At 30.6% G+C, this 26,708-nt stretch overlaps 1 protein-coding gene across 1 annotated transcript in view; it reads right to left on the reverse strand.

The window, feature by feature from the left end:
• Window positions 1–26,072, reverse strand: part of ADAM2 (ADAM metallopeptidase domain 2) — a 93,685-nt gene extending 67,613 nt beyond the window's left edge. Inside the window, exons 1-7 of the mRNA XM_039853574.1 lie at window positions 26,018–26,072; window positions 25,373–25,449; window positions 19,914–19,969; window positions 10,039–10,117; window positions 5,867–5,943; window positions 5,345–5,513; window positions 1,384–1,440 (exon numbers count right to left, since the gene is read on the reverse strand). Coding sequence (XP_039709508.1) covers window positions 1,384–1,440; window positions 5,345–5,513; window positions 5,867–5,943; window positions 10,039–10,117; window positions 19,914–19,969; window positions 25,373–25,449; window positions 26,018–26,072 — 570 coding nt within the window. The remainder of the gene's footprint in view (window positions 1–1,383; window positions 1,441–5,344; window positions 5,514–5,866; window positions 5,944–10,038; window positions 10,118–19,913; window positions 19,970–25,372; window positions 25,450–26,017) is intronic.
• Between the last annotated feature and the right edge of the window lie 636 nt (window positions 26,073–26,708).

The following is a 26,708-nucleotide window of genomic DNA, read 5'->3' on the forward strand; positions in this document are numbered from 1 at the left end:
ATTTGAATATAATAAAATTAAAGTTTTATGTATACAAGAAAGCCCACAAATAAAATCAACTACTAAAGGTAATGTTTTGATATTTTATTGCAGATAATGAACAAAGCATGAATACTTTTAACATTCAAAAATTTCTTACAAGTTGACAGGAAGTCAAGCAGCCATTAAGAAAATGAGCAAAAGGCATAAGTTGTCAATTCAGAGAAAAGCAAATACCAGTGGCCAGTAAACACTAAATTATGATTAAATTCATTATCATTTAAGAAAATGGAAATTAAAATCCCAATGTGATATGATTTTATATTCATCGACTAATAAAAATTAAAAAGAAATATATAATAGATAATTGTCAGGTATGAGGAAAACAGTGCTTTCAGTTTTAACTTAGAGATATAAAAAGTTACAAGAGAAAGTTCATAAACTCATTTCACTTTATCAAACACTAAGCCTGGACATGTAATCACATACTCAGCTTTTCTTGATGTCAGTATGGATGAAATGGTGGTCTAGTCTAATATTGGAATTCCAGTTGTATACAATAATATCACCTACTCAAAGATGTGACTCTAAGAATTCCAGCCCACATCATCAATTCTCAATAGTACTTGGCTATTTGTGTTAGCAAATAGGTATTCTCCCACAATAAAAACAAAGAAAAACAATTTTTTTTAAAAAAAAACAGGCTCCTTTCTCTTAGCTAACACGTCAATATTTTGCTTTCATTTACAGTCAGGCATGGAATATGAGCATTTTGGTTATGACAGACCACATATATAACCGTTGTCTCATAGGATTATAATTGCCTAATGATGTAGCCATCCTAATGTCATAGTGCAATGCATTACACACATGTTTATGATGATGCTAGTGTAAACAAACATTGCATTGCAGAAACAACCAAGGTGTCTTTCAGTAGATGAATGGATAAACTGTGGTATATCCATACAATGGAATATTATTTAGTGCTAAAAAGAAATGAGCTATCGAGCCATGAAAAAGCATGGAGGAAACTTAAATTTATATTACTAAGGTAAAGAAGCCAATCTGTAATGGCTGCATACTGTATATTTCAACTACATAACATTCAGAAAAAGGCAAAACTGTGGAGACAGTAAAAAAATCAGTGGTTGCCAGACTTTAGGAGGATGGAGAGATAGATAAAAATTACTAAAAAACTATTATAAAGGCAGCAATTCTTTTAATTTACAATATTTATGTACAAGAATAAATTTATAGAGATTTGAGTTTCAATTTACTACAGATTTAAAGCAGAGATAAAGCAAACGTTATCATTTATTGTCTTGTGTTAAAAATTTATTACAATTTTTATAACCTTTTATATTACTAATTAGTAATTAGAAAAATAAATTACAATACACTTACCAAATTTTTTTCAACTATAACATGCATTTCTATATATTGAGAGAAATCTGTAAGTGGCTGAAAAAAATCCACATAAAAAATTAAAGAATTAAATATTTCAGTGTTTATAACTACTTCATGAATTCGATGTTGAAAAATCCCATTTTATATATAAAAATAGAACCAGATTATAAGCAAAACTAGGAATCGCAGAATCATTTTCAGAATATTACCTTTATAATCTATTTTGTACCTGATCAACTATTTAATTCATTCAGAAAATAACTTTGTCTTCCATTCTCCATATTCTCATCAGTACTGGGCTATTCATATTTTTCTCTTTTCTGAATAAACTGTCTCAATGACTCCCCATTACAAAAAGTGTGAATTTCTATTAGCTTACTGATGCTTTTATACACTACTATGTGGTATGGCTTTATCCATGACACTGAAAGAGTAAAGACCCATTTCTATGTTTTTTTTTTCTTTTTTCTGGAGGGAGAGTGATATTTAATCTGAAGGATAAAGTTAATCCTTGTATAACTCACCTCAAAAAAATGTAAGCAACAGAGAATCAAAATGACTAACTTTCTTAAAGTGGACCATAGATATCTCAAAATGTAGTTTGAGCATGACATCATCCACTTAGATCATAGTGGTTAAATTGTGCACAAATGTGAGGATTTGCACTTCGGTTCATCATTTATGTGGCTTAGACTTTGCCAAAAAATTGGGATAAAGTAATAATTGTTGTACCTACTGTCATAAAATGTTACTTATTTTCATGATTATTTTTACATGAAGGTAACCTAAGAGGAATGCACTAGGGAAAACTTGTAAGATGGGCTTTGCAAACAATTAAAGACTATAGTATAGATAACTCAAAATACCTTGTTATTAAAATAGTATACCATCTATAAACACTGGACAAATATCTAGAAACAGAAAAGGATGATAAAATTTTAGAAACTGAGGAAATTTTTGTTATATTTATTTTAATGTTTGCATTTTTCTTTTTTACATTTAAGTTTAAAACTATCCAATTTTAGTTAAACCATTTCCTTTAACATCTTAAAAGGAGCATCAAAGAGAGAACAAAAAATCTGGGATTTAGTAGAGATCAGAAAAGTGATGGTTATAGTAATTTAAAGGAAAAAGAAAAGTTGAGAAAAGTCAGTAAGACAAATTTAGAGCTGATTAATCACTCATTTTTCCCCACTTAAAAATTCTCAGAGATTTCAGGGTTTTGCAGATAAAATAACCTTATGATTTAACCGGTTTCCTATCTTTTCCATTTAAAATTAAGCACCAAATGTTTTATGGTAGTTTGATTATAAGATTCCATCCTTTTATTAAAGTCCTTAAACAAGGAAATAACACTACTGGAGGATAAATATAAACTCTTAAATTAATTAGGAGAAATAATATATTAATGGATTGAGGGATTCAAAACCATTTCTTTTGTTTTAACCTAATTATTAGTTATGTAATCCTTATTCATTTTTATCTTTGAGATTTGAATTGGTAATATTCAGTTAACAAAAATGTGTTTATTTATTTAATGAACAATAAACTTTTATGAAGAAAAGATACATGGTCTATTCTAGCCAAATAAAAAATTTAAGACAAAAGTGTATAAAAGAATGCAAGAAAATGTGTGTGTTGAAATGTGAGCAGGTATTAAATTTCAAAAGACCTCAAAAGCTATTTTTTGTAGTAAGTGAATAGGGCCATATAAGGAGACAAATTGCTTAGAGATGTATTATGTAAAGATGACTTTAATTGCAGTAAAGTTTGTTTCGGTCAAGTAAATACTAAAGAATTGGATCTAGGCAAGAAGATTAGAGAACACTACTGAATGATGTAATTGCAATATAGATAGAATTAAATTTAAAATATGTCAAAGGTCATCAGTAAGAATATTTAGAGAGTGAGAATGGACAGGATGATGAAGATAAATAAGTAGGTAGATAGATAATGTGTTTGTGTATTTCATTTAATTTCAGCAACCATTATGTCCAATGTAATATCAGTAATTCAGGAAAAAGTTTAGAATGAGATTGAGAGATCTATAAATCACAGTAGATATAGACATGGAAAAATATAGAAGGCAAACAAAAACCTGAGGCATAACATAAGCAATATCAGTATCTACAATGTAAGTTTATAAGGAAAGATCAGATAAAGTGAAAAAAATGAGAAGCAGGACAGTTTTATTGAAGAATAAAATAAATCAAAAATTCCAGGGAGTTTCAATTTTATTTCACCTAATGGTGATGGACTGAATCCTTTCCTCTTAAAACTGAGGCAAGACAAGGATATCTGTTCTTACCTATTTGACATTATACTAGGGATGGTCACCAGGGCAATTAGAAAAATAAAAGGAAGTTATCTTAATTGAAAAGAAAGAACATAAACTGTCTTTATTCAAGATGACATGACCTTGTACGTGGAAAATCAGAGTCCAGTAAAAAGCTAATAAACAATTTCAACAAGTTTGCAGAATACAAAAATCAATAATTTATAAACACTAATAATAAGAAATGCAAATCTGAAATAAAAAGTAAATGTTCAGTAGCATTTAAAAAATAAAATGTAAGAAATAATTTTAATAAAAGAAGTTTTCTTGATGACTTAAAGACTAAACTATGTAAAGCAATGCAGCAAAATATTTTTAAAAACCTAAAAACCAAAAGCTATTTAATGTTCATGGATTGGAAGAGTTAATATTGTTAAATGGCAATATTCTCCAGATGAATTACAGAATCAACACAATTTCAGGTGACTTTTTAAGGAAATTGAAATAAATGAATTTTAAAATTCATTTGGAAATTCATAGTAACAGGAATAGCCAGAACAATATCCACTTATTAATTCAGGCTATCAAGTATAGTAAGTAAAATAGTGTAGTTCAGCATAAGAATAAACATCAAGATAATGGAATGTAGTCTGATTATAAAAAGTTCTAACACATAGTCAGTCGATCTAAAATCAAGGACCATGAAAGTGGTCGGGTTCATCTTTACAAATGATTAGTGGAAAAATAGATATTAATGAAATTAAAGTGTGTGTGGAAATGAGAGAGATGCAATGAAATAAATTTTGTAGTCCTGGTGTGATGGTTAATTTTAATCTGTCAATTTGACTAAGCCACATGCCCAGATATACATTACTGCACACACACATATGTATACATCTATCCTGTTGGTTCTGTTTCTCTGAAGTAATATCTTCCCTGAAAAAGACTCTTTACTACTGTAGATGCAGATTCAAGATGGTTAGAAACCAAACCCAGAATCTCATTCTGTAAGTGGATAAATTAAAACACAAATTGAACTTCCAACATCACAAGGCTTCTACTGTTAAAGCAAAGCCATTAACCAAGAAGAAATGAGATCGTGAAAATTGGAATGGACACAATATCGAAAGTCTCTGATGAATCTGGGATCATTAAACTCTTAAGCAGCTTCTCCTTCCCTGTACAAAGAGATCAACCCAGCATTCTGAGGAAACTAAAATGGCTGTCCCTGAAGCATTTGCCTTAAAAGACACTAGTGATTCATTTCGAAACCCTAGATATATATCTTGAATTTTTATGTGAATGGCATTTGTATTTAGTATATCAAAATTTTGATATAATGGCTATAGAGAAAGGAGTACACCTGTAGACAATAAGGGTCTAGGTCACAGGGAAAAAAAAAATGCCACTAATAGTAAAAAATGCCAGCTTGGAGTTCTGGAGATTTGAATGACTAGTTTTAAGGCTTTCAATATAAGCCATATAGTTTCTATCACATCTCTCTATCATCTATCCACCTATTATCTATCTATCTATCTATCTATCTATCTATCTATCTATCTATCTATCTATCTATCATCTATCATTTACCATATATATTAATGTAAATAATTTATCAGAAAAAATAATTGTTTATATTCTTAAATAGTAATAACCATATAGTTTACTCAATTAATTGCTTACCTCTATAGTTTGTATTTTATAGGGCATTTCCATTGGCTCAATATCCTCCTCAGCAAATAAAGAAGAACCTGTATTCTTAAGTTTTACTTGATAAATCACATGTTCAAAACCAATGGAAGGCTCCAAAGGCTCAATTCCATAACTTACATTTTCAAACTGTAGTATGCCCCTACAAATTTCAAAAAATAAGTAAGTAAATAAAATAATATATTTTTGAAGTTGATAAAATGCCAATTATTCAGTTTTTTAAATAGTATGCAGATAATTTTCAGTCTTAATCTTAGATGGTAAATTTAGGAAAAAGCTCCTAAGTATCCACAATCTTACTGAGTACCACAGAATAGTAATGCTATTGGTATTTGCCTAGCTGCTAATGTTTCATGGTCTTCAAATATATACAAAAAAACTTAATTCAGAATAAGTAGAAGACATTACAAGAATTTCAATACTACATTACCAAAGACAGTTTCCCATAAAAATATTCTAAAAAATTAATCCATTTTGAAGTTACAAAATCACAACCTGAGTCCAGTGCATGTGCTAAGGATAGCCATAGAATTTGGATAACCTTCAATATACCCTTGGTAGTAGCAAGAATTCTGAAAAATAAAAAAAGAAAATACATATATCTCTATTAGAGTAACTCATGTTAAAGGTACTATTTTCAAATATTTAAAACAGATATGTTTATTAGTGCATATATGTCAAATTCTCATTGTTTCCAAAATAGATTTATAGGATTATTAGATGAACATTTGGCTCAATTCTCAAAAAATTTTCCCATACATTCAAAAATAATTTGAATACTTTCATATTTTTCCCCGGTTATAAACATGACATTCTTGGTCATTAGAATCAAGGTAAAATCATCAAAAATTTATTTTTTCAAACCCTTTTGACTTAATTTTAAAGGTAGATATAACAAACAAACAAACAAACAAACAAAAAACAAAATAAATCCAAAACAGAATTATTTAAAAAAATGATTTAAGTGTAATAGCAGAGTAGTTTGCATTGGATTAATCTCATAAATTACAAATATGAACTCTGGAAAAATAATTTCAAAACTCCACAAAAGTAGGCAGGACAAAGCAAGAGAAGAGAATCAATACTAGAAGAAAAGCATGATATTTATTGAGATTTGCATGATATTTAATGAAATTCAGCATTTATATTGGTTTTCATCAGAGGGCACTCCCCAAAGTAAGGCAGCACGAGATAGAGATAGCTAAAGTTCCAATTAAAAAAACAATCTTACTGATCATGGTTGCAAATCCCTAGAAACTGAGCTGCGATATCCAGAAAAGGAAAAAGGCACAGAGTGAGACTCCCAAATGTGTGCTGTTAACTCAGGTGTAAGTTCTTTATGTATATCTGGACTGAGAATATGTGAAAGAGATCTCAAGTAGCTTAGTAGAAACTAAGACCAAAAAATCTGGAAGAACTAAGAAGATATTTTGGCTATTTCCAAACACAGGAGAGTAGAGTTTGGAAACTGGTTCCAGCAAAATTAATTACCTACTGAAATAAGAATGTAAACTCTTTAGAGAAAAGAGTCACAAGCTCTACAATGATCATTGTATAGGGCCAGTATGATTTTAAAATATTAGATATGTGATAAAAGGAAAATGTGGCCCATAGTCAAGAGAAAAATCAGAAAGAGAACTGATCCCAAAAATAACAAAAGATTTGGAATTAGTAAAAAACAGATATTAAAAATGTGATCAAGAACAAAAGGAAAATGTAGACATAATAGGGGAGCAGTTAGGAAATTCAGCAGAGATATCAAGGTTACAAAAATGCCAACTCTAAATTCTACAACAAAAATAAATTTAAAATATAATACACTAGATTGGATATACTGCATTTTGGATATTGCAAAAAAAAAAGTAAAAAAATTAGAATATAAACTTATAGAAATCACGAAATCTGAAAGCTGAGAGAAAAGAACCTTTAAAAAGGAAACATAGCTCCAGTAACCTATGGGGCAATGTTATCTAACATATGTTTAATGGGAGTCCCAGAGAAATAGAAAGAAAAAACAGATATAAAAACATGTGAAAAAAATAATGACCAAAATTTCCCTAAATGTATTGAGACACTAAGTATGCAATTAGACAATGGCTAGATCATTTATAAAAATAGAACTCTGACCCACAACCTGCAGCAACCTGCCCAGGTAATCGACCCTTTTATCGACAATTACTAGCCCAGGAAACAAGCCTGCTACAAGTCAGATATTGTAGGAAGTCATATTGCTATCTCCAGTAACAATGCAAGAAGCTAAACAATAACTTCTGTAATAATCAGCTCAAATGACCAAGACTTGTTTTAAAAAATTGAGTTTACCTAAATTTTGTCTCAGCTTCCAACTTACGATCAACCGGAGAAAGCCAAATACTCACTGCTAAACAATCACATGGATGCTTCTCTTCTAGTTAGCTCACCTACAGTTTTTCAATGCTACCGACTGCCAACCAGGGCATACCTGAAGTTTTCTCTTTTTCCTATTATGTAGAGTTTTCTCACTCCTCTGCTTGTCTTAGTATATCTGCTGAAACGCAAGTGATGGTAGCTGACTCCCTTGCTATGGCAAGCTCTGAATTAATAGCCTTTGCTTATTTTCATTTGTTTGGTTTTTGTTAATTTCCACAAGATATAAGGACCTCAGCACATCATAATAAACTGATAGAAACCAAAAATGAAGAGAAAATTTTGAAATAAACTAAAGTAGCACGTAACATTCAGAGGAATAATAATACAAAAAATGATACTTCTCATTATAGATATATATCTAAATATAGATAATATAGATATATAGATATAGATATAGACATAGATATAGAAAGACACAGAGAGGGATAGAGATATAGAGATAGAGAGAGCCAGGATAAAATGTTGGGAGAGAAAAATTATGTATTATATATTAAGAAAACTTATTTTTTAAAACTGAAGGTGCAGAGAATTAACCTCTGGTATAACAGCATAAAGAGCTCCACAAATCTACTCCCTAGCAAAATAAATAAAAATTATAAATAAACAACCATTTAAATCTTCTGGAAATAGTCAAAGGAACAAATGGTCCTAAGAGAAAATGAATGAACAGCTATTCAAGAAAACCTATGAAAATTCAGTAAGAAAAATGAGAGCTTGTGGTATTTGAGCCAAGACTACTCCCTCTTTTCCCAAATCCAAGCTCAGCAAGATTTACAAGGCTGTTGCTGGAGTAACACAATGTATTGTTTTATAGTAAACTTTTTTTAATAAGTAAAAAGAGTACACTCTAAAATAATGATAACAGTATAGCATAGTTAATACATAAACCAGTGACATAGTGGTTTATTATCAAGAATTATGTACTGTAGTAATTGTATGTGCTATATTTTTATACAATTGGCAGTGCAGGTTTGCTTATAACAGCATCATCACAAATACATGAGTAATGCATTGCACACAACAAACAATATGATGGCTATAGTATCACTAGGCATTAAGATTTTTTCAGCTCCATTATAACCTTTTGGGACCACCATTGTATATGCAGTCTGTCATTAATAGGAATGTCATTATGTGGTACATGACTGTATTCATTACATTTGAGGCTAACGTTCAACAACTTACTACATACAAGTTATTAGTAAAACATTCTTTGCGTTGTCTTTTTAATTATACATTTATCTTCCATGGTTACCTCCTGGGAGATAGGAAGCAGAGTTAAGTATTAGGTGTAGCAGAATTATATAAAATTCAGGCCTTATGTATCTCTTTGTCTCTCTAATTCTAACTCTCTCTCGCTCTCTCTCTCTGTCACACATACAGACACAAATATACACATTCACACACACATGTCATATGCACATACATATACATTATATTTGTGTGCATATATATATATATACATATATATGTATATGTCATAACACAGTTTGACTATGTATTATCTATCTGTACAGACTGCTCCATAGATGACTCACATATATTTACCCAGTCTGTTCAGCAAAATTTAAAGCAATTATTCAACATATCTATTATTTCTACTGTTGAAAGCTTAGTCTCTATAAAATTCTTTAATTTCAAAGTACTAGTAGATTCACTGCATAGAAATCAGTAATGTAAATGGGAAAAACCTGGCAGGAATTGGTAAGGCAGAGGCAAAGGTTAAAAAAAAAAACCAAACCAGCATTTTAGGCACAGGTAATCCAAGCAATTGTATGCACATTTTATTATTTTTCCAACAAATTACAGACATTATAAAATGAAGCTCCAAGTATTCCAAATATATGAACATTTAATATATTCTTAAATGTGCATGAAATTCCATTTATATTTACTTGGTCCCTGAAAATACTTCAGACAAATCTTTGGAGTCTTCCTCCCAGATTTAACTTTCTTAGTCCAAGTCATGTTTTTTCACTTTAAGTACCTCACGATCTATTCGATCCTTTTGCCACAGGTATATAAGCACATACAAGTACATCATTATAAAATAATAGCTTAAACATTATTATCATTTTTGGTTTGGATAATCATCTGTATATAAAGGTTCACTCAAGACACACCATGAAAAAGAAATAGCTAAATTTATGCCAAAACAAAACTTTAATTCTTTGTACTCCAGCAACATGTGGATCCTAAGTAAGGAAACTTCACAGAAACTCACATAACAAAGGCAAAACAGACAATAAAAGTCATACCTGAAACTGATGTTCAAAAGGTTTCATACTTCCTGTGCTTTTATAACCATAAACTCTAAAATTATGAGGTAAAAAAGCTCTGTAAAATAAAGATAAAACTATTTATTGAAAAATTTCACTTTTATTTTAGAAAGATTTATTTTATTACATTTATTATAATTAGGTAGGTAGGCAGAGGGAGAGAGGGAAAAATAAAGAGATTTTCTGATTTTGTTCTAATTTTACTAAAAAACCTAGTCTCTAGTCCTCCCTTCATTCACTTTACTGTCACACTGTCCTCTTAGCTATTTTTTAAATACAACAGGCAAATTTTTGTCTCAGGGTAACCCAAGTGTTCATCAACAGATAAATGGATAAGCAAAATATGGTATGTATACATACAATAAAATATTATCCAACCCTACAAGGAAGGAAATTTTGACATATGGATGTAATTAAATTATGCTAAATGAAATAGGCAGTCACAAAAAGACAGATACTTTATGTTTCCACTTATATGAGATAACTAGAATAAACACTTTCACAGAGACAGAAAGACTGGTGTTTACCAGGGGATGGGAAGGGGTGAGTTATTATCTAATGGGGTAGGGTTTCAGTTTGGGAAATTGAAAACTGTTTTGGAGATGGATGATGGTGATGTTTGCAAGATAAGGTGAATGCATTTAATGAACTTAAAAAAATACTTTTTATAATAGCATCAAAATAATAAAATATCAAGAAATAAATTTAACATAACTGTAAAGCTTATACACTGATAATTGCAGAAGTTGTTGCCCCTTCCTGGGATGTTCTTCAACATGTCTCATTGTCTCATGTACTTCAAGTCTTTTTTGCTTATATATCAACTTCCCAGTGAGGCTAAATCTCGACATGTTTGTAAAAAAATCATCAAGCATAGGATTTCCAAAAGATAATTTTTACTTTGCTCTATGTTTTTGCTTAAGCATTTATCACCTTCTAAGACTCTTCCTAATCTACTTATTATATCACTATTAGATTCATCTGATAACAATATAAACTAATACATTTCAAGTCCTTAGAAGAATATCTGGAAAATAAATGGTCAATAAATCCTGAACTATTATGACATGAATTCAACAGACAAGATGAAGATCTCATATTAAAATATATTATTTGTAAATATGAGAAGAATATGCTAAAAAGTCTCTACAAAGAGAAAAGTAGGTATAGGTATTTCATTTTCATTTTCCTAATCAAATATTATATAAAGATTCTGACTGCTATGACAGTCTGGATTTGTTAAAGCACCTGGTCCAAGAGCCAAGACACTGACAAACAGAACAAAAAATTTTGTCTTCTTGTCATAACAAAAAAGAAAATGACCCACAGTGGGGTGAGGATCCAGGAAATACAACAATTTTGAGCTGAAATGCCTATAAAGAAATTTAGCTGGTGATATGCAAGCACTGTTTTTTTTCTGGCAGAGAAAGAATCCAAATCCTAATGTTTGTCCCAGGGAGAAAGTCATTATTGAGGAGGCTAGAAACAAGCAGAACTTTGGTGGTTACACAGGCCTGGAATGAAAATATTGAACATTTTGAAGTGCATCAAATATATAACTTGCTTCCCTATAAAATAATTTGCCAAATTTTGAACTCACTCATAGTGGCCAAGGAGTAAACTTAAAATCTCTGAAAATAAGAGCTATTTTTAAAATGATGATACAGAATCAATATGCTCTATGTAATTTAAGCATGATAAAAGAAAGAAAAATCATACCTAAATATTTTTTAAAAGAGTGGTGAAAACTAAAATAAAACCTTCGAATTATCAAGAGGAAAAAGAAAACAAGTTACCTTCAAAAAAAAAAAAAAACCAGTAATAATACCAACAACTACTTTGTCAAAAGAAACGAAGAAAGAAAAAAGGCAATGAAATGTTGATTAAAAAGAGCTAAAGTCATTTTTAAAAAGTCATCCTAGATTTTATTTCAGCAAAAAGTTTTAAGAATAGGGTTAAGTAAAGATTTAACAATGAACATGAACAAATATAATTAAAAACAAGCAGACCTGTAACAGAAATACAGAGAAATCCTGAGACATGAAAATTAACTACAGATAGAAACAGAAATGTAAGAAGAAATAAAGAGCACCAGAATGGGTAAATTTTTGCTTAAATATAAAAGAATATTGATTTCACTAAAAATAATAGTAATATCTCACTGGGGTTCAAAAGTATTCAGGATTATGATATATAAAAAAATAATGAAAAGGTAGACAAAAGTAAGTGGAATTAAAAGTATTAACCAACGATATATTTAGCAAAAATAATAATGTATATTAGATTCTTTAACTCAGAAAATAATATGTTGATCTAGAGAAAGTACTAAAGAAGAGTAAAAGATTGTATAACAAAGAATTAAATTAGGGAAAATGATATAATATAAAATAATAGATTTATTAAAATGAACACAAAGAAAAAAAGGAATATAAAAGAGATAAAAGAAAAAAATAATAAAATGATTTCAAAATATATATAGGAAATCAAAGATTGAAGTAAAGCAAGGGCATTTTAGAACTATAGAACAAGACCAGGTATCAAGACCTATATAGAATTATAGTAATTAATACTGTGTGGTGTTTGTGTAGGTAAAGAGGGCTCAAGAATAAACATATAATCTAACAAAAGAGAAAACAAGAGTACAGAAAGATCCCCTCATCAACAGTCATTTGATTTATGACAAAGATTACATTACAGTACAGTGAGAAAAAGGTTTGTTGGTCTTTTTTTTCAATAGCATGTGCTGGATCCATTGAATGCTAATATAAAAATTATTAAATCTTGACTCTTATGCTCACAAAATACACAAACATCAATTCTGGATGAATCCTAGAGCTAAATATAAAAGTGAAAATAATAAAAACCATTAGAAGGAAATAGTAGCTTGGATTCATGACTGTATGTAGACAATCATTTATTTTAAAATCTGAAAAGAATAACTACAAAATAAAAATCATGATTTAGGCTGTATTAAAAGGAAAAATTTCAAATTCAATTGAAAAAATCTATATTTTTATTTCAAATAAAAAATTGAAATAAAAATATAGTTTACAAATAGTAAAAGAAAATTAATGTAACTATGTACATCAGATAAATTAAAATTTAAGACAAACTAATTACTAGAAAATTACTTCATAATGTTAAAATTTTATTTCTCAGGAAGTTAACTTTAAAATTTTTATAATCTCAAAAGATATAATTCAAAATTTACAGAATAAAAAGACACTAGTTAATCTGAAAATTATTGAGATTTTTAACACATATATATTGTAAAATAATGGAATAAATAGAAAAATCTATTTGAATTGGAAGAATTTTATGATATTATTAAAAACAATGTTGAAAATAATTGCAGAATACATGCCATTTTCTAGTACATATAGAACGTTTACAAAAACTGAATATACATTACATCACAAAGTCTCAACAATTTTTAAAGGATTGAAATCAGAAAATATTCTGTGGTCAAATCATTAGAAGTAATAACTAGAAAAGTGTCACATATACTGACATTAAAGATATAATGAAATAATTTATTAGCCAGAGAAGAAATGTAATATAAACTAGAAAATGTTTGCTAATGGTAAACTGGAGAAAGTTCTACATATCCAAAGATGTGGAAGGCAGGTAAACAGTATTTAGGGGAAAAAAAATTAAACTGGAAAATAAAAAGAGTCGATGAGTAGTCAATTTAGAATTCATCTGAGGAAGTTATAAACGAAATCAGAATTAACCCAAAGAAATTTAAAGCAAAGCAATAATACAAAAATCTTATAATATAGATGACCAACAACACTAAAAGTTTGTTCATGGAAAGGTTATTAATCTCACAAAGATACAGTGAGATTTGTCAAAGGAAAAAGAAAAGAAATAATATTAGAATGCAGAAGGTAGATGACCTTAGAAATAGTGGTCTTTGGAAAAAAATGGCTATACTATGAACTAACTATATATCATAAATTAAAGTGTTAAATTAAAATGGAGAAATACCTAGAAAAATATTCTATTTAAAAACAGACTCAAGAAGAAAATCTACATAATCATAAAAACTTTAGAGAAAATAAATCAATAGTAAGAAAGTTTCCAAGCAAGGGAACTCCAGATTAAGTTAGTTTCACAGGTGAGTATTACCAAATATTCAACATTTTAGAGACCAAAAAAAGATGGGGTACTCTTCAAATATAAAATATTTACTATCTGGCCCTTTGCCAAAGAATTTACTGACTCTCACTTTAAAGATAATGATCAAAAAAGTAGGAAGAAAGACCTGTGCCACTGCTGAAGGTGAGCAGGTGACACTGTGCAAACCAAGACAGAAGCTGAACTAGAATTGTGCCTTCAAATGGTGTCTCTGGTGCCTTAATGCCCTCTGACCCCTATGATGAGAATATATTATTTGAGATAATTGTCCCTAGTAAGAGAACATATTATTTTTAGCTTTCTAATTAAGAACAAAGAGCTAGAAGCATCCTCTGCAGTTCATGAACAGGAAGGATAAAAATCAATACCTGCTATCCACAGACTATGAACAAAAGGAAGCTGCCCAGTCCTGACAATGGTAGAAACATCACATGCAAAAATGAAAACCCCAAACTATATCTTATGCAGATGTGAAATAGAATACAAATAGTCCCATCATTGCTGAAACTCTCAGATGATAAGCAATGTAAACAATAGATTCAGCTAATGAACCCAGAAGAGATTATGGCTGAGTGAGATGAAGTACTGCTGGAATTCCAGGCATTTTTCTTAAAGGGGCCTCACACAGACTTGCTGACAGACTCACTCGCTCTGAGCTCCAGCACTGGGGCAGCAGCTTGAAAGGCACCAGGTACCTCTGTGGAAGAACTGAATTGTCTGGCTTAGGGGCAGGAGCTGGAGGGGCAGAAGCCATTGTTTGTTCATTGAGCCCTCCCATGATCCAGCATGCAGAATGATTCCCTGAGACAGAGCCCCACCCAACTTGCAGGCCCACCTAAGCCACTTCCAATGGCTTTTCTATAAAAACAGTCCACCTTGGCTCATGCTACAGACTTTCCTAAAATCTCTCAAAGGTTCACAAATCCAAAACAAGCAGCAACTGGTCTCGGTGTGCTTCAGACCTCTTGCTAAGCAGCCCCAAGCCAAGCATTGGTGGCAGCCAGCCTCAGTTCACCAATTAGCCTCTCCCAGACACCTCTAAGCCCAGTACAAATGACAAATATATGCAGATTACTTTGTAGCTCATATCAAGTAGCCCCGGGTAGGGCACAGGTAGTGGCTGAACTTGGCCTGCAGTAGAGCCCCTCAACTCAGACCACAACAGACTACCACCCAATCACCTCCACAGATAACATATCACAAGGGCAGACTAGGCTAGCACTAAGCCCTGCTAAAGCGAATCCTGGTCTGTAGAGTCAGCCTCTGCACAACAGTTCTTCCACTTTAGCCACGACCAGTCCTCACAATCAATCTGCCCAAGGGTCAGTCCCTCCCATTGACATGCAAACAGCAACCAAATCTCAACTACAATAGGAGGGCACACACAAGCCATACAAGGGACATATCTGGAGCACCCAGCTCAAGTAATCACAGAAACTGTGCCAATGAGACTCACAGGACACCTACTACATAAAGCCACTCTACGAAGACTGGGAGACATAGCAGCCCTATCTAATACATAGTAACAAAAAGAGGGAAGCAGCCAAATGGGAAGACAAAGAAACATATCTCAAATGAAAGAATAGAACAAAACTCCAGAAAAATAACTAAGCAAAATTGAGACAAGCAATCTACCAGATGCAGAGTTCAAAACACTGGTTATCAGGATGCTCAATGACCTTTGTGAGAACATCATAAAAAATATAGAAAACATAAAAACAAAGATAGAAAACAAAAAAGAACCAGTCAGAAATGAAGAATACTATAACTGATATGAAGAATACATTAGAAGAAATCGACAGTAGATTAGATGAAGCAAAGGATCAAATTAGTAATTTGGAAGACAAGGTAGCAGAAAACACCCAAATAGAACATCAAAAAGAAAAAAGTATCCAGGCCTTTGAGCCAAGCTTCTCTTGCTCAGGCCCACTTCCACATCTGGAAGTATACTTTCTCTTTTAATAAAGCTTTTCTTTTCTGCAAACTAAAAAAAAGGTATCCAAGAAAATGAGAATAGTTTAAAGGGCCTCTGGGACAACATCAAGCATATGAACATTTGCATCGGAGTGGTACCAGAAGGAAAAAAAGAGAGAACAAGGAATTAAAAACCTATTTAAAGAAATAATGAAGAAAAACTCCCCTAACCTGATAAAGGAAATAGACATACAAACCTAGGAAGCCAAGAGAGTCTCAAACAAGGTGAACCCAAAGAGGCACACACCAAGACACATCATAATTAAAATGCCGAAGGTTAAAGATGAAAAGAGAATCTTAAAAGCAGCAAGAGAAAAGCAATTAGTTAACTATAAGGAAGCTCCCATAAGACTGTCATCTGGTTTATCAACAGAAACTTTGCAAGCCAGAAAGGACTGGCACAAAATATTCAAAGTAATGAAAAGCAAGGATGTACAACCCAGATTACTCTACCCAGTATAGCTATCATTTAGAATCGAAGGACAAATAAAGCACTTCTCAGACAAGGAAAAGTTAAAGGAGTTATCACCACCAAACCGGTATTACAAGAAATGTTAAAATGACTTCTTTAAGAAAAAGAAGGAAAAAAGATTAAAAATATAAATAATAAACTGGCAGTAACTACATATCTATCAACAATTACTTTACATGTAAATAGATTAAATGCTCCAATTAAAAGACATAGGGTAGCTAAATGGGTAAGAAAACAAGACCCTTACATATGCTGCCAACAAGAAACTCACTTCAGATTGAAAGACACACACACAGACTAAAACTAAAGAGATGGAAGAAGATACTTCATGAAAATGGAAACAGAAAAAAAAAAAGCTAGGGTAGGAATATTTATATCAGACAAAATAGACTTTAAAATAAAGGCTATAACGAGAGACAGAGGAGGACCCAGTAATCCCACTTCCAGGTATTTATCTGAAGAAACTCGACATTACTTCACAGGTACATGTGCTTACACATATTCACTGCAGTGTTATTTAAAATTGCCAAGATATGGAGGCAAGCTGGGTGTCTGTCAATGTATAAATGTATAAAAAAGAAGTGGTGTGTATATACAATGAAATATTACTCAGCCATAAAAAGGAATGAAATCTTGACATCTGCAACAACATGGATAGACTTAGAGGCTATTGCGCTGAGTGGAGTAAGTCAGACAAAGATAAATACCATATGATTTCACTTATATGTGGGATCTAAAGAGCAAAATAAACAAACAAAACAAAAACGATCTCATAGATAGAGACTATTTTGTTTGTTGCCAGATGGGAGGGGTGAAGAAGGGGAAGGGATTAAGTAGTACAGATTGGCAGATTGGTAGTTATGAAATAGTCATGGGGATGTAAAATATAGCATAAGGAATATAGTCAATAATATTATAATAACTATGTATGGTGTTGGGTACTAGATTTATCAGGGTGATCACTTCAGAAGTTGTATAAATAAATAATCACTATTTTGTACACCTGAAGTTAATATAATATTTTATGTCAACTGTAATTGAAAATGAAAACAAAAACTATTTAAAAAAAGAATGATGAGAAATGTGAAAGAATATATTAGAAATAAATATGACAGAATAACTGAGTCAGGAATTGCTTACTTGGAAGAACCATAGGATCATTCACCCAAGCTTATATCAAATAAGAGGCCTCAATATATATCCAACAACATTCAGAAAAAGTTCATAGAGTGAATGAGGAAAAAGAAATATTAAAATTTAAAATTGACAAGAAGTTTCAGAATTGAATTAAGGATATTAATCCTCAAATTGAAAAATTATAGAACCCTTAGATATAAACAAACAGACAAAATGCATGACTAGTATATCACAGACAAACTATAAAGCATCTTAAAACATATCACAGTACTCATAGGAATTAATCTCTCAATATACTAATGTATATTGATTCTTGAGTTTGACAAAAACACCTTTGAGCAATGTGATAAAATCCCTGTTGTTATAATTTCATATGTATGAAGGCTCTAGAGGACTGCCAAATTTCTGTGACAAGGCGCAGACTGGACCTAGCTCTGCACACAGCCCTAGCCTCATAGTCTGTTGAGAGTGCAAGTGGTATCACTCTATTTATATATAAACTGTTGGCTAAACCTGAAACTAGCTACCAAGATACCCTGGGAAAGGACTGCCAGGGCTTGAGGAAAACCAATAACAGTGGTCACTGAAGGTTTCATGACTCCACAAGCAAGGGCCACCTGGCAATGTCTCCTTCCCACCCCAGTATTACTTTATACTCATCTCTCATATAAAATGTAAAAACAGGGAAAACTTTTCATTTTACTATAATTACAGATTTGGTAATAAGTAAAAAATTGGATTTATAATATTCTATTTGTGGTTACTTTATTGATATTTAGTAACAATATTTTGAATTTTTTGGAGCCAAGAATTATTTGGCGACCACAATTTAATTTCCAAAAAGCTGATGTTTCTTTAATTAAACATTTGTCATCGTGTTCTAGATTTCATTGTGCTAGTCATTGAAAATGTGGTTACTCTTCAAAAGATTTTGTGTTCTAGCATGTGACAATTTTGTCCAAATGTGCTTTGACAGTTTTTTGTCCAAATGTGCTTTGATTGTGTATAAGAAAAGCATTAATTGTAGCATGTGCAATATGTGATTCATAAATCACTATATCATCATTAGTTGTATATTTTATATCTTTTATCCTAATATAAAAAAAGCTTAAGAAATCAACTGCTATTGTTGCATTTTTAATTCAGGTCTTATATTTCTAAGCAATTATGCTTTATATATTTCAAAATATATTAAACATTTGAATAAATATTGTAGTTGTGTAGCTGTAGACAGATTCACAGAATGCTTTAGGCCTAACCAGTGGCTCACTCTCATGCCCATCACTTGGCATTCCAAAGTAGCGCTGACCGTGAGAGTCTATCTGGGATTTCCCTACGCATTCCTAGCAAAAAATGTAGCATTTTTTTTTCTCCATGAAGAAGTAATTTTGAGTAAGTTTTCAATGTCTTCCTTCAAGCTAATATCATTCATTTTCTAAATAGAAAAGTTTCCAAGCTTTATGACATATAAAAGGATTGCAGCTATGAAATCTAGAAGTGATGCAGATGTATTTCTTATTTTTGTATTGATTTAGTAATTTCACTTGCAGACTTCTGCCTGTCGTTATTTTTAGAAGTCTATGTTTATCATTTTAAAAAGGATTATTACGATTTTGGATTTTCTTTATTTCTTAGTATGATGTGTTTGTTTTCCCCAAACTCATAAGGTGGCATGGAATTAAGTTTGGCTAATTACAATTATATTCTAAATTCTTATTACATTCTGACACAGTATGTAAACTTATTTTTTTTAATTATCACTATTCTTTTTACCTAAAAATCTTCTATGTTTTTTCAAATGGAGTTAAATATAAAGAAACTCAAAATAAGTCAGTTATGTTTTAATAAAGATAGAATATTATCAAAATTCATCCTCCGTGAAACCACATGAATAACCAAAAAGAAATCAAGTGCTACTGGGAAGGAGGAAGATGGGAGCATACACTATGGATTCAAGTTCTAGATATTGATTATATAGACTTTAAAGATTTTTTTAAAGGATAAAAATAAGAGACAAATGAACAGCCAGTAACTAGAAACATTTACGAATGCAAAATAAATACATTCTGAATAATTATAGATAATTATAAATAAAAAAAAGACAGGTGATAAAATAATGTAGATCACCTACTTTTGCATTAAGTTTACAGTGTATGTTTTCCCTTCAATTAAAATGTTGTAGGACACCTAGCAAGAGAGCATTTTAAAAAGACAAAGAAAAATATTAGAAAGAAGAACTATCATTTTATATTAATGACAATTAATTCTAAAACACACAAATACAATAAAAAAGAAATTTTATAATTTAATATGGATGTATTTCAATAGAATTTGATATTAAAATATTGGCTTTCATAATAAAAATGGGTGTAATAATATGATTTGTGTAATTTCTTATTTGTTAACTTCTAAAGTTATCCACTAAAATAGAACCTGAAAGATTATTTTCATCCAATAATTGTATCTCAATAAAGATTGATACCATTACAAAACTATCTAAAATGGAAGAATGTAACTAAATTACTCAATAAGAAATTTATATAGTAGAGCAAAGAATTAATAGCACATAGTATATATTTGTAGATTTTATGTCTGTTTCAAGTTTATAAAATAGTCATTGATATATTTTATTAATATTAGGCTTAGGAAATGATGTCTAGAAGATGGAAAATTTCATCTTTATAGATGAATTTGGAGAACCTTGACATCATTACATCATTGAACATTCCAATGCATGAGCATGGGATAATTCAATTTATTTAGGTCCTTAACTCTTCTCATCTTATTTTGGTGTCTTCAATGAGGAGGTTTGCTTATTATTGTTAGATTTATTTACATGTTGATTTTTATATAGTGTAAACTGAAACTTTTTAAAAATTTCATTTATATTTTTGTTTTGCAGACTAGAAATACAATTAATATTTTTTATTTTATTCTTGTTTCTGGAAAACTTACTGAATTATTTTGTTATTTTAAATTTTATCTAGATTATTTTGGATTTAATTTCGCAAACAATCATTTTATCTGTAAATAATAATAGTGTAATTTCTATGTTTTCGATTATTAAGCCTATTTTAAATTTTTTTTTCTCTCCTTATCGAACTGGCTACTACATCCAGCACAAAGATAAATAGAAAATATAATAGGGTGCATCACTGTCTCTTTCTTGATCTCAGGAGGAAAGCCTTCAATATTTCAACTTTATACATGATTTTTTTTCAAAGGCATTTGAACTTCTCTATAAGCCACCAATGACTATTATTTTAATCATTACATGTTTCAGGGATAGAAACATTAAAGAAAACTATATAAAATGACTTGTCACCAATTTTTACATTAAAAATAAAAATATTACAAGCATTTGAAAACAATTTTAAGTATTCTCAGTACCACTCCCAGAGTTACTTCGGTTTCTCACACTCTAGCTAACATCCTGAATTTTATATTTATTATTTCCTATATATTTTTATATTTATACTAATTATGGGTGTTTAAGTAATGGTTTTGTTTTGCGCCGATTTATCTTTGGCTGGGCGTAGTCCCTCTGAAAAGGATTAATCATTTCCGCTGCTGAATCATCTGGTGGCAAAACGCCACTCTCAGACGCTGTGAAAACACCCTGGAAGCAATTGCTTTCATCATCCACTTCAATACGTATGGCTTTATCATGGAGGATTTTCTTTGTATAATATTCTATTTCGATAATTATAGCACGGTTATTCATCTGTGCTGTTGGATGTTTGAACAACACTATTTTAAGCAAAACTCCAACAATAATCTTGGACGTGTCTCCTTATGAATATTCGTTACGTTTATGTTAAACTAAACCGATGAGCGGACTTATTTTATTAAAAGATAAGTACTTACACAACTTCACTTGAAATTTACAATTAATCTTCAAATTCATTGTACTAATGTCGGCATTCATGAACAGTAAATATTATCCTTTTATTCATATCCTATCCTATCATATTTTGTTTTGTTAAATTTGTCATTAATGACATAAAATAGTACCCTATTGTGTTTATTTGACAATTCCCTGTAAATGTCTCAATTTGTATATTTGATTTTTCTGTTACTCAAGTTTAATAATTAATTAACTTTGTACATGTTTCTATTTTGTTTGTTTTTTACATTATTGATTTGTATGAATACTTGATATATTCTGAGTATTCTTTGTGTGTTGCATTATATAGATTGCACATGTGAGTCTGGAACCTTTTACACTTTGTTTATGGTAGCTATTTATTTATGTAGTTACATCTAGATGTCCCTTAGTCTTTATCTTAAGAATTTGTGCTTTTTTTTTTTTTTTGGTTCAATCCTTCCTTATTATAAGGTGCTAAAAATAATCTTCTCTTGCCTTCTAAATGTTTACTATTTTACTCTCGATGTATGCTTTTAAATTATCGTAAATAATTTTGGTGTATAATGTGGCATTAATGTAGTTTATTATTATTCTATATTGTTAATTAACTGCTTTTCACCATTTTTTAACTAGCCCATTCTTTATTCAGTGATTTCAATGCTACCATTGCATTGAAAAGTTTTTTTATATGTGTGGTTATTTCGGAGGTGCTCTATTCAGTTCTATTAATTTATTAGTCGGTCTTTAGACAATATATTGTATTATTTACTAAAATTTTAAAATATACTTTGATGTGAATCACCTTTTTATTCTCCAAAATAAACAATTTTTGACCTTTTATCATTCCATATGAATGTTAGAATCAACCTGCCATTCTCCATGAAATTCCTTATTGGAACTGTAGTCAATCTATAGATTTGAAAAGTAACCTCAGAAAATACTTAGTATTCTTCACTGACAACATGATCTATCTCTCCAATTTTATCAGTGGTTCAATAAAACTATATCCTAAAGAGGTCTTATATTTATTGGTAATTAACTCATTTGTAGCAAAAGTGTGTATTTCATATATGTGTATATGTATATATACACACATGCATACATGTACATGTATATATACAATACACACACTTTATCAAAAATATGAATTATTTACCCATAAATATTATTAAATATGTGTGTAAATATATATCTATATATGTTTGTTTATGTTTTCTCTTATTTTTGTTCTATATTTTTCCTTATTTTTAATATTTGAGTGTTTTATACTTTTTCCTCATCTTACTCCTTGGTTATAATATCAACTGTAATGTTGAAAAGAAAAGGTCATAATAGCCATCCTTCTTTCATTCATAAGTCAAAGAAATTCTATTTATGATTTATTATTAGTTTTACTATTAAGAAGATACTTTTGTATGCAGATTCAAATTTTTTTAAGTCTTGGTCATTTCCCCATTTCCTATGGGTTTGTTATTCTATAAAATTTCTTATCTCTTCAAGGTTTTCAAGTTTCTTGAAACATTTATTCATTTTTTTTACTTTTAAAATTTCTATTTTATATATCACTATGTCAACTTTTCCACCCTTATTAGTAATCTTCTTTATACTTTTATTTTGTGTTGCCTTAAAACTATTTTTGCCTGATAAAAATATAGTTAACAAGCTCATTGTTGGTTACAATTTGGTATAATTTTACTTATTTTTGTGTTAGAGTTCTATTTTCATATAATTTAGGTGTTTCTCACATATTTTTAAATTGAATTTGAAATATATCATTTATGATAAATTTAACCAATTAATTTTTATTTAACAGTTTTATTTAAATTTTATTTTGATTATTAGATTGAGACACATGCTTTTCTATTATTTTACTTGTTATAATTTCAATCGTACATTCAATTTGTTTTAAGTTATACATATACACTACTTTTTAACTAGCTCCTGTTTTTGTTATTCTTTGGTTTAGTTTCAGTTTCTACCTTCTGAAGTACATTAATGATTTTTTTCTCTTGTAACTGAAAATTATTCACATACCCTAATTTCTGAATGAAATTTCATTTGAATAATACTATAATACAAAATTATTTAAATTAAGAAAATCAAAGCTTTTATTTCACTATTGTCTCATCCCTGTTGTTGTTTTTGAAAGTGTATTAGTGTATTTATTATTTCGATGTGAGGATCTTTTACTTGGCTGCCTTTAAGATATTTTCTTTACTTTGGTATTCTGATTTCAGTCGGTCAAGTTTTACTTGATTTTTATATACTCAATGCTGTGATACCTGGTCTGAGGATTCTTTTAAAAATCATTTCTCAGTTAATATATGTTTAATATAACCTTTTCAGGTTTTTTATTTCTCTTTTTCAGGAATTCCAATTATTCTATACTTGAGCCTCTAATTCTATCCTACTTTTTCCCTTAGCCATTTATATGTTGCATCTATTTAGTCTCTTCAGCTGTCCCTGGTCTACTGTTAATTCTTGATTTTTTTTTTTTTACTTTCATACTATATTTTTCATATCTAGAAGTTTCATTTAGTTATTTTTTTAAAAGTTTCTAGTTTTTTGAAGTTGAATATTCTCTTCTATGATCTCTATTCTTTCTTTGTTAATTATAATAATTATAAACATATACTGTTTCATATTGTTTGTAGCATTTGTTGAATCAAGAAATACAATATGCCTATTGATTCAAAAAATACTACTAGCCCCTTAATATATTTTTAGCACTGTTCTAAGCACTGGAGATAGAGACATTAACAAAATAGTCAAATTTTTTTCCTCACGAATTTGACAGTTGAGACAGGTCATTTTTATTCAACAGTCTTATAGGAATTACTATCAGAACCTAGTGGTGCCTGGTTGAAGATATTGCCCTCTAAGTAGATTCTGTGTATATTTTCTAATATGACCTAGCAATTACTCACATTTTTGCATGAAAGATAAAACTTTTTAAAAATACTGTTAAATGCTTCATCTGTTATTTTTCTATTTAAATAATTAAACTTGAAATTCTCATAAACACTCATCTTTGAAATGATACATTGCAAATTTTACGCTTGTAATATCCGCCTAAGTGTGACAAGTGGGTAGTTGCTAAGGAAGTGTTTGCATTCAAATTATCAGAACATTTACTACCCTGCTAAAAGAAAATTAAGGAGGGGAGATGTATCAAAACACATTTCATTTCTTTAGAAATGGTTCTAGAAATTAGTAAAAATTTAAAGACAAAAAGAGAAAAATTAATAACCTGAACCAAGATGAACTAAGATGGCATGAAAAGAACAGTCTTAATGATTGACATATTTGCAACCGAAATGCAAAAATCATTCACGTAACACTTCATTAAATCAAATGGCCATCACCTCACATAAGGAATCCATAAGCTTACTTAACAACAATAACAATTCTTTCCAAATACAGTTTGCTGATTGAGTGAGGAGAGAACCTAGCTGGATCAGTCAATGATTATTCAAACACTCAAAGGGGAAACAAATTTAAAAGATGGGACTTAGGGTTTTGATAATAGGCATCACTGCACCATATGTCTATAAAACATTGTTAATCTTGGTTCATTTTCAAAAGGCTTTTTTACTTAAGACAAATTGAATATAAATATAAAATTCAGCAAGTGTGCATGGATGAAAAATGTCAGGTTTACTTCTTAGTAACAAAATAGTCACACTGTATTTAGATAGTGAAAAATGTTAGTGCTTAATTACATGTGATTCAACTCCTTCACTTGATAGTGACCGTATTTTCTCTGGAATTGTAATTTGCACACGTAGTCGTTGAGAATCTGCAAGGTGCAAAATGTTTCATTAGAGCAACACCCACTGCCTCATAGCTTCCTTTGTTATTTCCTCATCTAAAATTCATAGTGTTCTATATGCCACTGCTTATTTTTATTATCTTTTCAAGTACCCTAGATTCACAGTCTTTCACTGATTACAAGACTTTGTAAAGAGTACATTGCTTTAGAAAAATTAATTTGTGGGTAGGTTGTGGTAATCCTGATGCAATAGGACCAAGCACTCTCAGTACTAATAAACTCAGGTTCTTTCAACCTTCCAACTATAAGATCCAGAGGTCAAAAATGCAGAGCATGAAACACTAATCCGGAAGCATCTAATCAAGCCATGCATGGCATTTCTCATCTTTTCTACGGTCCCAAAATGAGCGGGAAAGCCCCCTCACATCCAATGTGCATATAGGTTGAAGAAGGTGGCAATGTGGGAGTGGGTTAGAGCTTACAGAGTTGCCTCCCCAGCAAGAAAGCACTTTCCAGGGGCTATCCAGCCTCTCAGAGGAACCCCAGAAGAGAGTTGACAACCCTGACAGGTCAGAGGAGGGGTTTTTGTACTTACCATGGTCTGTCTGGATCTCGATGAGCCCGATGAGCAGAAGGAGAAAGCACAGCATGGCTTGACGTCCTGGATCCCAGCCGTAATAATGGCAGTTGGCTTAGCTAGAAGGCAGTTGGAAGCGCGAGGAGCCCCTTGACAGAGGCAGATGACCGTGCAAGCAATGGGGGATGGGGAGGATCGGTTCGCTGTTGAATGTGGGCGGGTTTGGCCCCTAAATATATGCAGTAGGAGGCTTCGACTCAGTTTGAAGCTGCCTTGAAGCTAAAAAAAGACCAAAATCACTCTCAAAGGACATGGTTGATGAACTATGAACTAATGATGAGCTAATGAACAGGAAGATTTGTATATAATTGAAGTTACATAAACATATTTTCTACAAACCATAGACACACAGCTCAACTAATATTCAAGTGAACAAACCAGTATAATTAGCACCTATATTCAGATCAAGAAATAAAATGTAGAACCACCATGGTGGCCCTCAGACAAGAGTTACTTCTAATATCACAGATTAATTTTGTCTGGTTTTGAACTTTATATGAATGGAATCAATCACCATGTACATTTTTATGTTCTTTTAATATGGTGATTATAAGATCCAAACATGTTGTAAGTAGCAATAGTTTTGTTTTTCCCTTGTTTTCGTATATTACACATTGAATGAATATAACACCATCTGTTTTTCCATTTT

The sequence above is a fragment of the Pteropus medius genome, unplaced genomic scaffold (assembly GCF_902729225.1).
Source record: "Pteropus medius unplaced genomic scaffold, Ma_sr-lr_union100, whole genome shotgun sequence".
Lineage (NCBI taxonomy): Eukaryota > Metazoa > Chordata > Mammalia > Chiroptera > Pteropodidae > Pteropus > Pteropus medius.